Below are 14508 nucleotides of genomic sequence, written 5' to 3'. Positions count from 1 at the left end.
GAGTCTCCCCTTTAATTTCCCCCGCAAAGGTATGGTTTGTAAAGTTTCTTCGAACTCAAGGTTGAAGTTAGCAGGGAGTATGCCCCTCATGCCACTTACTTACCTGTGAGTGCTAGGGAGTTGCTGAGAGCTGGGAGGTGGGAGGAGAGGCCCGCTGCAGTGCCCGCTGCAGTGCCCGCTACAGGGGTGGCTGCACCCCGAGAATGGTGGAGGCATCTTCAGGAGCGGCATGCTGGTGGAGGGCAGGTGGGGGGTCTGACATGCCCCTGGGGTGTGGGGGGCGGCAGCAGTGGCAACAGGGCATTCTGAAGCCTGGGCAGGGAAAGGCGCTGCCGGGGTAGCAGGCAGCAGGTGCGGGTGGGGTGGTGAGCCGAAGGATCCGGGCTGAGATGGGCTCAGCGATGCTGGCTGGGGGTGGTGGCCGGTGGGGCTGTTGGGTGGAGCAGTGAGGTCTGAGTGCCGGTGGTGCTCCGAGAGAGAGAAAACCTCACCTGTGGATGGTGAAGAAGGGGGTCAGAGTGAGAGCCAAGACCCTGGGAAGCCCAGGCTCACTGTCACAACATCCTGCTTACTGTGATCAGAGGGAACCTCAGCACTGTGGACCAAGTCTAGCAGTGCCTCGGGCTGGAGAGTTTTCCCTGCAGGGAGCAACTTGGCTGGACAGACTTGAGGAGCCCAGATCTGAGAGAAGGACCCAGGAATGCCCGTCCCATGGAAGGCCACAACACCTCTGCTGTGGCACAAACAGGGGATATGTGCTCCGTGTCTTGGGGTCTCTCTAGGACTTGCGTGCTTGTAGGCACTCCTCAGGCCCAGGAAAGGGTCTATAGAAGCCAGTGGAGCAGCAGGCCAAAGCTCTGCCTCTGGGCCATGAGGACTGAGGCAGCCAGGGTATGCCAGACTCCCAGGTGGCCCCAGATATCAGAGAAGTGGGAAAAGGCTCTGATGAGTCCTCTTTGGCTTATACATCAAAATAAATGGAATTCTACTCAACTCTCACAATTCTCACAAAGGGGAGCAGCACCCCTTTGGAGAACTCAGGCCCTCAATTTTTTATTCTTCTTATGTATTTTAATTCCAGTATAGTTAACATAAGAGTGTTATACTCATCTCAAGCCCTCAATTTAGAAATAGACAGTAATGAGTATTTACATAGTACCTCAATAACTTAAGACTTTTTCTTTGGGTATCTAAGGGTTAATGCAGGGTATAAAGGCAGCTTATATAGCTGTGAACTTCGCTAATAATCCTAGCAGTTTGTGCCACCAACTTCTTGTGCTTTTTATACGTGCCCTTAGGTGAAGAAAAGGCGGCTTAGGAAGACAAAGCACCCGGGTCCTCTGTGCTGCTGCAGGGGTCAGGTGTTAGGTGGCTGATGTCCAAAGGAGCACTCAGGTGGCTGAGTGTCCTAAGGACACTCCCAGACTCCACTTTCTGTTCAGCCGGTGTTTACCACATCCCCTCCTGAATCTGAAGGGAAAGCTATCAGAGCCAATGACCATATTTTTCAACTTCAGAGCTCTGGGGAAAGGAGCGCCATGGAGACAGCCAAGGGCTAGGTACCCCTGCTTCCATCAGAACAGTTCCTCTTGTACTTATTTTAATAAATGACCTGATTTGTCTATCGAAGTGGTTAGAAAAACATAGCTCTCTACATTTATGTGGCCTGGCTCTCCCCCGAGCTCAGAGACTCACCAGGGATGGTAGGAGGACTCCCGAGTGAGCTACCCGGCACGGCCCCACTGGAGTGCGGAGAGTTCCAGAGGCCCGAAAGCTTATGTGCTGACAGGAAGGAGCTGGGGTCCCAGTCCCCCGAGTTCCCATGGCAGGAGGAGGAGGACGAGGACGATGAAGAGGAGGACGAAGAGGAATGAGAGTCACCCCCACAAGACTGTGATTTGCAGGATGTGTGTGACAAGGAGATCTGGAGAAGGGGGAAGAAAAAGGCTCATGGTAAAACAGCAAACATGAGAGCTGACCCGCTGCTGCCGTAGCTTACTCAGGAGCACCTCCTCCTCCAGGCCCTATGCCATGGCCAAAGTACAATTCTCACAACTCCAGGTGCACGGGCAGACATGGGTCAGGCCTTTGCCGGGAGGAGCAGTGATGCTCCCAGTGAAGTGAAGTGTGTGGACACTGGTGAGAGAGAATCTGGTAGAGATACAGACTGCCTGTCAGCTGTGGGCCTCTGGGGAGTCCTGAGAGCTGCCAAGGAAAGGAAGGGTCTTTAAGTCAAAAGTCCTGAACCTGACATGATCCTGGGGTAAAAGAGGGGCTGGAGGGGAATGAGAACCAAGGAAAGTCTGACTGCTGTGATTCAGGAGATGCCACTTAGATGGCTCCTTCTAACTGAGGCACATGGTCGACCCTCAAACCAACCTTTGCCATCCGTCACATACTGGTTGGCTTTTAAGCTGTCACAGGGCTGAAGGCAGCACAGTGACACAGAAGGGGCAGAATCTCCATCGACAACACCTATAAACAGGCACTCACACTGCACAGGCTCTCCTCAGGGGGAAGGGGGCTGCCTGCAGCCTCTCCGTTCTTGCCCCGAGTGTGAACCCAAGCCACTACTGCTGTGTGGATACAGCCCAGCAGCCACTCAGTGCCTGGGTGCAGGGGTTGCCGGAGGAGTGCCACCTGAGAGGGCAGGGAAGGAACAGCTCAACAGCCTGATCTCTCTGGGCAGGCAGCCCACCTGCATTCAGGGACCCCCTTCTCAGCCGTTACCTACCGCCACTGCATGCTCTCGACCTGTCTGCCTTTCATCTTCCTCCATGCTCTTTCGGCAACTCTGGCAGACCCATAGAGGCATCTCGCCTAGGAGATTCTTGACAAGCTTTGGCATGAAGTCAGGGGGCAGCTTCTCACCCTGCAACACCAGTCCGTTTTGGGAAGGGCCTTCTTCCCAGCCTTTGCGTTCCCGATGACATAGCAGGCAGCAAGTCTGCACAGACTGGGTGGAGGTGGGGGGAACCTGTCCAACAGACAGAAACAGGGTTTCCCAGGAGGGGAAAGGCTCTGCTTAGAAATAATATTAACCATACTAATAACTTCACTTATTATATGCCAGGCACTGGGTTAGGCACTTTCTATACATAATTTTAGTCCTTGTAATAGCTCTGCAAACTAGGTGTTACTTTGTTTTATTTTTTAAGACGAAGGAACAGATTTCGAGAAGTTAAGCAACTTGCCCAAGGTTATAGAGCTAGTGAGTGGCTGAATTAGGAGTTGAACTCTGGTTGACTTCAAAGCTCATGCTCAAATGCCCTACAAAGGTTAAAGGAAGGTCCCCTTCCTTCTCTGATATGTCTGGGAGAGGCCACAATTCTTGAGCGGTCTGTGCAGTCCACAGACCAATCCCCACCTGGGGGTTGGGGAGATCCTTCCAGTTAATGTTGAGTTTGGGAGAACGCGCGTGGCTTTCCTGAAAGCCGCACAATTCCATTAGGATCACAGCAGCATTTTGGTGGAGGGGTTTGCATAATTCATCAGAAAGCATTAATTCAATAGAAAACTGAGTTGGAGAAAGGGTAAAACAGACCCTGGTGCTTCTGAGAGGCAGTGAGGTATGGTGAAAAGACCTGGGCTTTGGGGGTCAGACTGACCCACATTCTAATGCCAGCCTGAGCACACATTAGCTGGGTGACCTTGAGCAAGTTATTTGACTTCCTGAGCTCTGACTTCCTACCTACCTTGCAGAGTTGATACGAGACTCAGTGCATAAACAGGGAAAGTGCCTAGCCCCGTGCATGCTCAAAGCATAGGCCCAATACCCAGTAATTATTACTTGGACTTTTTTTTTCCTTCTAGGACAAATGACAAAGAAATATAAGACTACAGGTTTTTATGTCATATTGAGGGGTACTGACTGGGAGACTGATTACATTTAATGACCCCAATTCGTGGCTTTCCTATATTCTGCAGCTTCGGAAGGCAGCTATGCTCACCACTATACCACGAATGCCACCGCTTCCAGGGCTATTCTGTAACTTCGTAGAACCCTCTCTGACACTGGGGTTGGTCATGTCACTTTCTTTGGCCAATGGGATGTTAGCAAATTTGATGCCAGCATAAGCTTGAAAAGTTATGTATGCATTTCTACTTGCTTCTTTGCATGGCTGGGCTTGCTCGCTCTTGCACCTCTGCCTGCCATGAGAGCATGACCAGGCTAGCTGCTGGAGAGATGTGAGAGACGTGTGGAGAAATCTGAGTCTTCCTCGCTGATGGGCCAGTGGATCACATACATGAGTGAGGCCAGCTAAGATCAGCCAAGCCGGCCCCGATCGACAGAAACGCCCAGTTAACCCAGAGACTCATGAGAAATAATAAATAGTGTTGTTTTAGCCACTAAGTTTTGGGGTGGTTTGTTACATGCAATAGTTGTATTAACTGATAGACCTTCCAAACTTACCCACCACTAGGTAACAGATGTTTGCAGAGGCCTAAGCAAAGGAATAAGGGTACCATCCTCATCCTACCATGAAAATAAATGCCATCATCTTTCTCGAATAAAATCACCTTCTCACAATAAATTGGCATCAGGGTATCCTTAAATCTGTAATGTTACAATTACACTGACCTGGGTCTCTGGTTTCTAGAAAAAGAAAGGAACCAAATAGTACCAGAAGCATAATGAAACATCTGGGGAAGAACAAGAACACTGGAAAAGAAAAAACCAGAGAGAGAGAAATCCTATATGTGGAACCTATGTAAGATACTGCCTAAAAGGTTTCTGTCAAGGGAACGTTTCAGTGGACAAGGCAGCTGCTTAACTGCAACTGTAAAAGGATAGAGCTTCTAACCCACTGGTGGTATCTCATGGAAAGGGTGGGAGATTGATGGAGAAGGATGGTATTCAGAGAAGTCAAGGAGGCCTTTTTGAGAAGTGTACCCAGGAAACTTTTCATAGCTATAAGGTGCCATAGTAACTCCAGAGGGAGGAGATGAGGCCAACATCCAAGTCCCTTTCCCTGTGCTGTTGGTGACCATATTCTTAAGGAAAACACCAGGACGTGTAGTTTTGCTACAACAGAGTTTCATTTCATTCGGGTATTAGGTTCTAAAGTTACTACATAAGAGGAAAATCTTGTCTGAGTAAAATTATTCTGAAATTCTTTGTATGGCCTGTGATGTACAGTATATATAGTTTTGGCACAACCAAAATATCAAGTGTATAACATATATGGCAATGTTCAATAAGTGTTTTTTTTTTCTTTTAAAAGCATATACAGAATTCTTTATAAGTTGAACATGTGATCAGTGTGATTTGTACCTAGTGCTAAAGTGCTTGTGGGAGGCACCGGGTACAGTGGAAATGACACTGGCTTTGGCACTCATCTTGGGCCTCCACCACTTACCAGCTATAGGATGCTGGGCAAGTTCTAGTCTCTGTCTCTTCATCTGTAAAATGGGATTAAGTTCTACCTTGTAGGGTTGGCTGTGAACATGGAATGGACAAAGCACCTAGTCCAGTGCCAGGCCCGTAATACGATGCCTCAACATATGTTTCTAATTATGAATATGATGGGAGTGATGGAAAACATTTAAAATCAGGACTAGGCTTGAAAAATATAGAAAATACGGTCACTATATTTTGTAAGAATGCAACCATCTTTCATGTGGAATGAATTTAAGGTGACTTTTAGACATCTTGATCTCCGCCCTCTACCCCATAAAGTCATTCTTTAAGTTCCCCAAATATTCTCTGTACTCTCCTATCCCTACCTCATGCCTTTGCTAATGGGGATCCTCTGCTTCAAACCCCTTCCTTCCCAAGTTTACCAATAAGTAGCTGGGCAGGGCTTAAACCCAACCTCATCCAAGCTTTCCCAGGGAGTCCCTCTTGTAATTCCTCTCCCCTCCCCATATCTCCACGGCACATTATGCCTTGCTTACAGCATCTGTGCCTTCCACTTTATTTATTTACCTGCATTTCCTGTCCCTTCTATTACGTTGCACTCCTAGAGGGCAAGCATCAGGTCTGATTCTTCTCTGGATCTCTCACAGTGTAGCACAGGGCATGGGATCAGCTGGGCACATAGTGGCTAAATCAGATTTGTTAAGTATCACTATGGCAGTACAGCTTGGCAAGACACTGCTTGAAATTTTGAAATTTTTGCTTCTCACAGAGAAAGGCCATCTCCCTACCCTGGACCTTCACCTGGATGGTTCCAATCTTAAGTGTGGAAGAGTGGAAGATCATGTTCCTTGGGGATTACAATGAGATGGCCTCATTCATGGAAATAATGTGGCTCTTCCTAGAGCCAAACTGGTCCACATAATAAATGAGATTAGCCATCAATAGAAGCAAATTTACAGGACAGGCTGTCTTTCCAGTTAAAGGGAGAAAAAACAGGGCCTGGCAAGCTAATTAAGTCCTAACTGAAGCCGGGATGATACTACCTACACTGCATAAGGTTGCTCAAAGAATTAAGTGACATTAGAGATGCAAAACTTAGCCCAAGGGTTCCATGCAGTAGACAATCTATTACCTATGCCCTTTGGCCATTCTGTTCTTAATAAAAAGCTACACTGGAATCTAGTTATTCACTGTCCTGAGTTTGGTATACCTGAGCTCTTTCTGGGCCACAATTCTTGGGGCTACTCCCAAAGCTGTTTTAATCCTAAGTCTTGGTGTCTGCCCCTGGTGGGGCCCGGGGATTTTTTTCTCTGACATTTTCATTTTTACTGACAGAGGGTGGTGAGAATCCCGAGACCTGGAGATGTTATATTCAGTCAGTACTACCACTATTTCTGCAAATTTTTGCTTTGGCAGAGAAAAGCTCTTGGTTCAGAATTCCCTTTGACTGCAATCTCCTGCCATTTTTCAAATTCCTGGCAATCATGATCCCTTATGCCCTGAAGTCAACTCAGGCTTTCAACTAGCTATTCTCAACTGGCATTTTTAACATCAGGCATGGTATTCCCACACAGGAACATGAACAATAAATGTTTATCGAATGAATGAAACACCCAACCATTTTTCTTCATCACAAAGCCTAGGGAACTGATCCTTAAACCCAGCAGCCCTGGGCAACAATTACTCCTTCTCACTTCAATTTAAATTTCAGAGCCTCTCCAGATAAAGGTCTAGTCCTAAGTATAAGATGGGGGAAAGAGCAAGGAAAGATTCTAGGGTTTTCTAGATTTAGGATCTGCTCAAAAAAGCTCCAAGATTAAATTCTGCTTCATTCTAGGCAAAACCAGCATCTCTGAGAGTGTGGGGTTACTCACACAGGGGATCCATGTTTTAGCATGCACATCCCCAGGGCAGTCAAGGAGCCAGGTGAACCCTAGACTGTGGCCACTCCCAGCCCAGGGGACTGGCATGTGCAGTCATTAAAATCATTATCTCTGCTCCTTCACTTGACCAGGCCCAAGACTTTTCTGTCTTGGCCTGAGAAACATGCTACAGTATTCTAGATTTTCCTGGATAAGAGTAGTTAAAATCAAAGGAAAAGGAAGCCAGTTTTTCTCATGGAACATCATTTTTACTCAAAAGAATGACTGACAAACTGGTTATTCAGACTTGGAAACTGCCAGACATTTTCTCAAAAAATGGAACAAAATGAGCCCGTCACTTCAAGGAAAACAACTTTTTATTTGTGGCCAATGACAAAATTCAAGCTTTCAGGCAAAAATCAGAATTTTGGAAATTTGAAAATTAGAATTTTGTATCCATCATCATGAACTTAACAGCTTCCCAATACTTAAAGACTTTTCTGGTGAAAATGGTGGTGATATTAACAAATGTAGTCTTTTAATACTGTAAAATGAAATGGAAAAACATTTGGAAGAGCTGCATAACTCAGTGAACCTATTTTCCAAATGAGCAAAGCATGATGTTTTAGAATCATGCATTGGTAAAAAAAAATCCATTCAAAGTGCTAGATAAACCAACAGATTTTTAATGTAAATGAGTACAAAGACTTCACTGATATAGTCTCAGATTCCATATTGCAAAGAATATCAGCGATCACCTGGAAAGGCTATGAAAATACTCCTCCCTTTTCCAACTACATTATCTGTTTGGGGCTAGATTTTTGAAAAATATACTTCAAAACAATGTACTGCAACAGATGGGATACAAAAACATATATGAGCATCATTTTTATTAAGCCAAAGAAATCTGCAAAAATGAAAATGAGACCATTCTATTTTTTTTTGGAAAATGTATTTTCATTAAAAAATTATTCATGTTAACATGATAGGCTTAATACTGTTATTCTTAAATGAATCAGTCAACAAAACATTTTTAAGCTTTCTCAGTTTTAATACTTAATTTGGTAAATATCAATAGGTAAAACCAACAAAAGAAAGCTCTTTGGGGTCCTCAGTAATTTTTAGGAGTATAACAGGGCCTCAGACCAAACACTTTGAGAACTGCTAATGTAAACCCTCTAATGGTGCCTGTCACCTGGCGGGTGCACAATTAGCAACAGTGATAGTTAACAATGATACAGTTCATGGCATATCTGGACAGCTCTTTAGGGGCATGAATAAATTTTCCATCTCACCTTTCTGTCCACAATTTGGGAACTGCTGGGGAATAATCCAGGTCACTAGACCAGGCATCTATCAAGGTCTGCTCTGAAGCTGGATCTAATATCCAGCACTAAACTTGCTCTTATTCCTCTCATGGATTCCTTTTAATCCCAACAGTATGTATGTTTGTAGAGGATTCCCCCAAGACATACGCTGTATCTAACCAGTGGCCCTGCAACAGCTTCCAAATTCTATTCTGAAATGACCCCATTAGAGCACTCTATTCTCAAGGCACCCAACTCCAAGAGCCTCCCTGTCACCAAGGCAGACAGGACAACAGAAGCAGCCAAAATTCCCTTCTAGAAGCAGAGAAAAATGATTAATCCCTAGCCTAGCAAAACTCATCAGCCCAGTCATTGCCACTTACTCTTCCATCCACCCATTCATTTCCTCATTCAATGAACATGCTCAGAGACCATTCTCATTGTGTTAGGTGCTGGGCAACATCAAACAATATAGAATCCCTGCCTTAAGAACACATGCTTAAACCAGGCAGGTTCATGCATGGGGTTGTCAATGCTCCCAACTCCTAGACGCCTCATTTTGGAGAATCAGGCAGGAACACAAATTTAAAATAACACACAATTAAAATTAATGTAACAAAATAATATACAAATTAAAATAACCATCCAACCAGGACAATAGGCTTCTCTAGTTCATGTAAGCTTATTATGTGCCTTCTCACGTACTTAACCAGTTTGAGGATCTCCTTCCTTTAGCTCCTCTTCCTACCTTGTTCTCTCTTTAATCTGGCTCCTTTCTGGTTGAGCTCACTACCAGGACACCTTCTGGCTCCTGTGTTTCATGACTTGGCCCCAGTTGACCTCTCCATGCTTCATTTCCATGTGTAACACCTGACAATCTTAGGTTCTATCCATACTGCTCCTCCGATACACCTTGCCCTGCAAACCTCAGTGTCTCAGTTCTACTGCTCAGCAAATCTGTACTCATGCCCTAAGATCTTGATCAAAGGTTAATGCGGTTTTTGCTGGACCAGGGTATGCAGAACTAATTCTTTTAGTATAGCACCTATTACACTGTGCCACAGACACATTCTGTCTGCCCCAAACCCCTGGTGGAATGAGAACTCCTTGGGGGCAGGGAGTGCATCTTAGTCATTTGAGTGTGCCCAGGAACCTAGGCTTGGCATGGAACTGACACATGGTAGGCGTTCATCTAATAAATGAACAAATGCTTAAAGCCCACCTGGCTCCATTTCAGTTGCTCTACACAAAGGGTAGAATCTAAAGACAGCTGAACTAGCCCTTTCCTGGATATGCCATGCTAACAGCATAGCTCTGTCACTCTGGGTCACTGATGAAAGGGTATCAGTGCTAAAGTTAATTCTTAAGAAGGTGATATAACTGCACCTCAGTGCCCTGGAGCTTTCACCCAAACTCACACTCAGGCTGTTGGCTCAGTTCCTTCCTGAAAGAACAGCTGTTTTACACCAGCTGGTTTGTGCAGAATCCTCTCTGGTTGTATAAGCTGAGTCAAGGATAGGGCAGTGAGTCTCTCTGACCCCAGTGGTCTTCCATCCCCCTCCCCCAAAGGCTGGCTCATCTGTTGAACCTGCTTCCTGGGTACAATCAGCCACCGAAAGGCCTAAACTACGGTTACTAACGTAGAACTTCAGGCAAACCATATTACCTACTCTGTCACCCCAGTACAGATTTCGCATGGGTGGAAGAGTATGAACTTTGGAGACAGACTGTTGTGAGTTCAAATCCCAGTTCTGCCATTTCAGTAAGATCTTGATTACTCAATTTCTTTGAGTCTCAATTTCCTCATTCATGAAATGAGAATAAAACCATACTTCACAGAGTTGTGAGGACAGAAGGAAATAAATTATGTAAAGTACCTGGCCTGGGCCTGGCACACAGTAGGTGCTCAATACCCGTTAGTTTCTTTCCTCTTCTGTCCTGGAAGAAATGACAGGGAAACTTACTAAGTGAGACTTGCCCAATCCAAAGTTATTACTTGAAGCACAGGACAGAGGACTAGACAGGTGACCTTCAAGGCCCCTTTATACCCCCCCATCCACGATTTCTGGCTACAACTTCCTAGTAAGACCCTTCAGTATTTTAGGGCCCTTCTTTCTACCTTAAGTTTCCCTTTATCACTTTTCAGAGTAGATGAAGAGGCCTATTCATTTCAGAATGGAGGGGGAACCACAAAGGGAGCTGGAGAGCTGAGAGCCTTGAGGAGGGACTAAAGGGAGATGACCTAGGACTGCAGCATGTTTATCCACCTACAGGTTGAAGGATGAGGGGGCGGGGAGCATGGGCACAGAACCAAAGGGTGCAAACACAGGGCCATTCCTGGGACGTAAGACCTCCTCTCCTCAGTCCTTTTCTGCTCTGCACATTCTGCCAGGAACAACCATTAACCACTTTTTCCCCTAATACCCATTTCTTTCCCCAAATACATAAAGCACTCACACCTTCACTCATGCTGTTCCCTCTGCCTCTTCCTTTTTAGGCACAGTTTGGGTGTTACATTCTCCTAAGTCCATAGGCAAAATTAACTGTGCTTTGCTCTGGAATGTCCTAACATTTCTTACATATCTCTTGAATAGAGCTTATCATATATGTATCCCAGTTTTTGAAATCTGTCTTCTCCACAACACTAAGAACACTGAATGGCAGGAACTGTGCCCCATGACTGACTGCATCCCAATCGTTCAGCAGAGATGGCAGCACCAAATGGGCATGGGGTAAGCCTTTGGATACACAAAGGAAGATTAGCAGTTGGAGAGTATCATTAATGGGGCAATAACTGGAGAACGGGGAAAGTCTGTTTTTTGTTTTTAAAACTAAGGCTGTTTCTATTCCTGCTTATGGAAAAGCTCCCCTCTCTGGGAAGCCCCATTCTTTGAAGAATAGCCTAGGCTTCCGCTAAGCTTCCCCATGCCACCCTCAACTCAGCATTTCCCAGACCCAGCCACACAATAGAATCACCTGGGGCAGTTTAACAACCACAGATTCCTGGGCTCCAGACCTAGAGACTCTGATTCTGTAGGTCTCGGACAGGGTCCAGCAAAGCACTGGGATCTGATGATTAGTTACGCTGGGGTGAGGGAGAGGTAGAATCAAGCAATCACAGCTGCTTCTTCACTGAGACTGCTTTCTCTCATGCTATCAGAGAACACCCAAGAACATCATGTTCACTTTCTTATTTAAAAGCTTTCACTGATGGGGCGCCTGGGTGGCTCAGTCGTTAGGCGTCTACCTTCAGCTCGGGTCATGTTCCCAGGGCCCTGGGATCGAGCCCCACCTTGGGGTCCCTGCTCCGCGGGAAGCCTGCTTCCTCCTCTCCCACTCCTCCTGCTTGTGTTCCCTCTCTCGCTGTGTCTCTCTCTGTCAGATAAATAAAATCTTAAAAAAAAAAGCTTTCATTGATTCTTCACTGTCTGCATGATAAAGCCCAAATTTCTGGTGTGGTTTTGTAGAACCCTGCTAACCTCTCCAGCCTGACCTCATGCTACTCTGCTGGAGTTGGGCAGTTCTCGCCTCTGGGTCTCTATATTGCTTTTTTTTGTTCAGGTACTTTCTCCCACCTTCTCCTCTAAAGGAACTTCTACTCAACCTTGAAACATCAGTTCTGAGAAGTCTTTAGCTATCATCTCTGTGCCTCTTTAGTACCAAGGATCTATAATAATCATGATTACCACTTGTGCTAAGTGCTTGACATGCAGTACTTGCTGCCCTAATGGGAGCCTGGCATCACTGTCATACATGTGAAAAAACAAATTAAGAAGGCTAAAACTCTTTCAAAGGCCACATACTAGGACCTGGACTTGAACCTTAACTCAGAGGAAGTGATGCTCTTCTAGCCTAACTACAATTAATATATACATGTGGGCAGGGACTGATTCACCTCTGCATCCCCAGCTAGCCCAGGGCCTGGCACAGATCAGGTGTCCATTAGTGTTTGCAGAATAAATTAACACCAGGTCAGGTGAGAGGGAGACTGGGTGTGGTGTGTGCGTAATGGGCCTAAATGAATGAATGATGGCCAGCCTGGCCCAGCAGTAGAGGCTGGTAAGAACAAAGTGGAAGACACCTAACTTTTACTTCTTTTATTATAATTTGGTTTAACAGCCACTTATTGAGCACTTAAGGACCATGCAACAATAAATACCCCACAAATGAATTAGAACATGGCCCCTGCTCTCAAAAATTCTAGGTTCAGTATATAAGGTTGTCAGGCTACCAGGTATTAAGCTTGTAATTTTAGCAAGTAAGTCTTCATCTTCAAAGGCCTTTTAGGGGCGCCTGGGTGGCTCAGTCGTTAGGCATCTGCCTTCAGCTTGGGTCATGATCCCAGGGTCCTGGGATCGAGCCCTGTGTCGGGCTCCCTGCTCGGCGGGAGGCCTGCTTCTCCTTCTCCCTCTCCCTCTCCCCCTGCTTGTGTTCCCTCTCTCGCTGTATCTCTGTCAAATAAATAAAATCTTAAAAAAAAAAAAAGGCCTTTTAGCATTTCTACATTGTGAATCTCTACTGGCTTACAGAGAAGAACCAGAGGTGGCAGGGACTCCCCCCCTCGGTATCATCTCCTACTACTTGCAATGAAAGTGGCCAGGCTGGGTGGGCAGTGATTTTAAGGGGGAGGTCCCTTGGTATAGGGACTATCTTATTCATCTGTGTGCCCAAAATAAAGGCCCTGGCACAGAGGTCATAATGCTTGTTGAGTGGATTAAACATAATGAGATGGTTTCAATAAAGATACTGACTGATCCTCTGTTCCAGTCTCTTGAGGGAGCAGTTTTAACTCTGAGCAGTGGGGAACCAGGTCTCTAGAGTCTCTCTAAACTGTGCTGGGCAGGACTCAGCAGGTGCTGTAGAGAGATGAGAGATGGGAAGGGCAGGATGAGCTCAAACAGCTCCAACTGCTGGTTTACGGTCTGGCATGTCTCCTGAGGGTTTACTGAGTATGCACCTGGACTGCAGGCTGAATGGTCCAAGAGAGACCAAAAGACAGACAGCAGAATTGGCAGGTGAGAACACTCAGGCTTTGGATGGACATCTGGCAGTTCCCACTATCTGACTCCTGCTCTTGCCTCAGGAGCCTCGATGTACTAGGTGCTACGTGGGTTGCTCCACATGCTCTTATGATGTTGCTGATGAGGCTTAGAGAGAGGAAAAAACATGCCCAGGGTCACAAACCCAGAGACTGAGCTTGGGAGTTCACCCCAAGTCTGGAATACTAAACACTATTTCTCACTACTGCCTTATTCAGCTGCTTTAAGTTTTTTTTTTTCTTTGCTAATAAGGCAGTAACTGTTTTAGTCTTATTTAGGAAATGAGGATTTGGACTGTTCGCGAACAGATCAATATAGTTTAGTGACCTGAAACAAATGGAAGTAGGGACTTTTGGGATCCCAAATAGGCCAGCTCAAGGTCCTGCCTTTATATGTGAACAAGTTATGCAAATAAGCAAAGGGGACTGGATGGAACCAGCATGGCTTCAAACCTCAACTCAGGAATCACGGCTCTTCCAGCCTAACTGCAATTACTGTATACATGTTCTCTGGACCATGAGCCCTTTGTGGGCAGGGACCACATCTGATTCACTTCTGCATTCCCAGCTAGCGCAGAGCCTGGCACAGATCAGGTGTCCTTCGTACCAGGGGCAGACACTATTCAGAGACTGCAGATTACTGCCTTACCGCAATGTGGGCCCAGCAGCACCAGATTTTGAGAGTTTTAAGAAATGGCACAAATCCAGTTTGTGGGAATCTTTTGGTTTTTAAAAAATTGCCTTAAATCAAAACAAAAACAAAACAAAGTGTGACTTGGGACTTTAGAACTTGTCTGTGGACTACAAGTGGTTCTGTTTGCCATCTTTGGCTTCAGTTTGGCCTGCAACACTGAGTTTCCCCTTACATATGTACCCACTCTGTGTACACAGAGAATTTTAAGTGGCAGTGGGAGACACAGATCCTCACCAAAGGCACGC

The 14508-nt window shown here is 45.9% G+C and overlaps 1 protein-coding gene across 9 annotated transcripts in view; it reads right to left on the bottom strand.

Moving 5' to 3' along the window:
• The window catches only part of FAM193B (family with sequence similarity 193 member B), a 31980-nt gene that overhangs the window by 14821 nt on the left and 2651 nt on the right, over positions 1 to 14508 (bottom strand). For 4 of the 9 annotated variants that reach the window (XM_028102636.2, XM_028102641.2, XM_088023430.1 and 1 more), the window contains exons 2-4: positions 2735 to 2977; positions 1696 to 1924; positions 104 to 491 (exon numbers count right to left, since the gene is read on the bottom strand). In XM_028102636.2, the coding sequence (XP_027958437.1) occupies positions 104 to 491; positions 1696 to 1924; positions 2735 to 2977 (860 nt within the window). Of the gene's footprint in view, positions 1 to 103; positions 492 to 1695; positions 1925 to 2734; positions 2978 to 10408; positions 10470 to 14508 lie in introns of all 9 variants that reach the window. The other 5 variants (XM_028102638.2, XM_028102640.1, XM_028102639.2 and 2 more) reach the window with 3 other exon arrangements.

The sequence above is a fragment of the Eumetopias jubatus genome, unplaced genomic scaffold (assembly GCF_037043125.1).
Source record: "Eumetopias jubatus isolate StellerSeaLion01/CBP00866 unplaced genomic scaffold, mEumJub1_p1.0 scaffold_5, whole genome shotgun sequence".
Classification (NCBI taxonomy): domain Eukaryota; kingdom Metazoa; phylum Chordata; class Mammalia; order Carnivora; family Otariidae; genus Eumetopias; species Eumetopias jubatus.
This window is presented reverse-complemented; position numbering and strand designations above follow the sequence as displayed.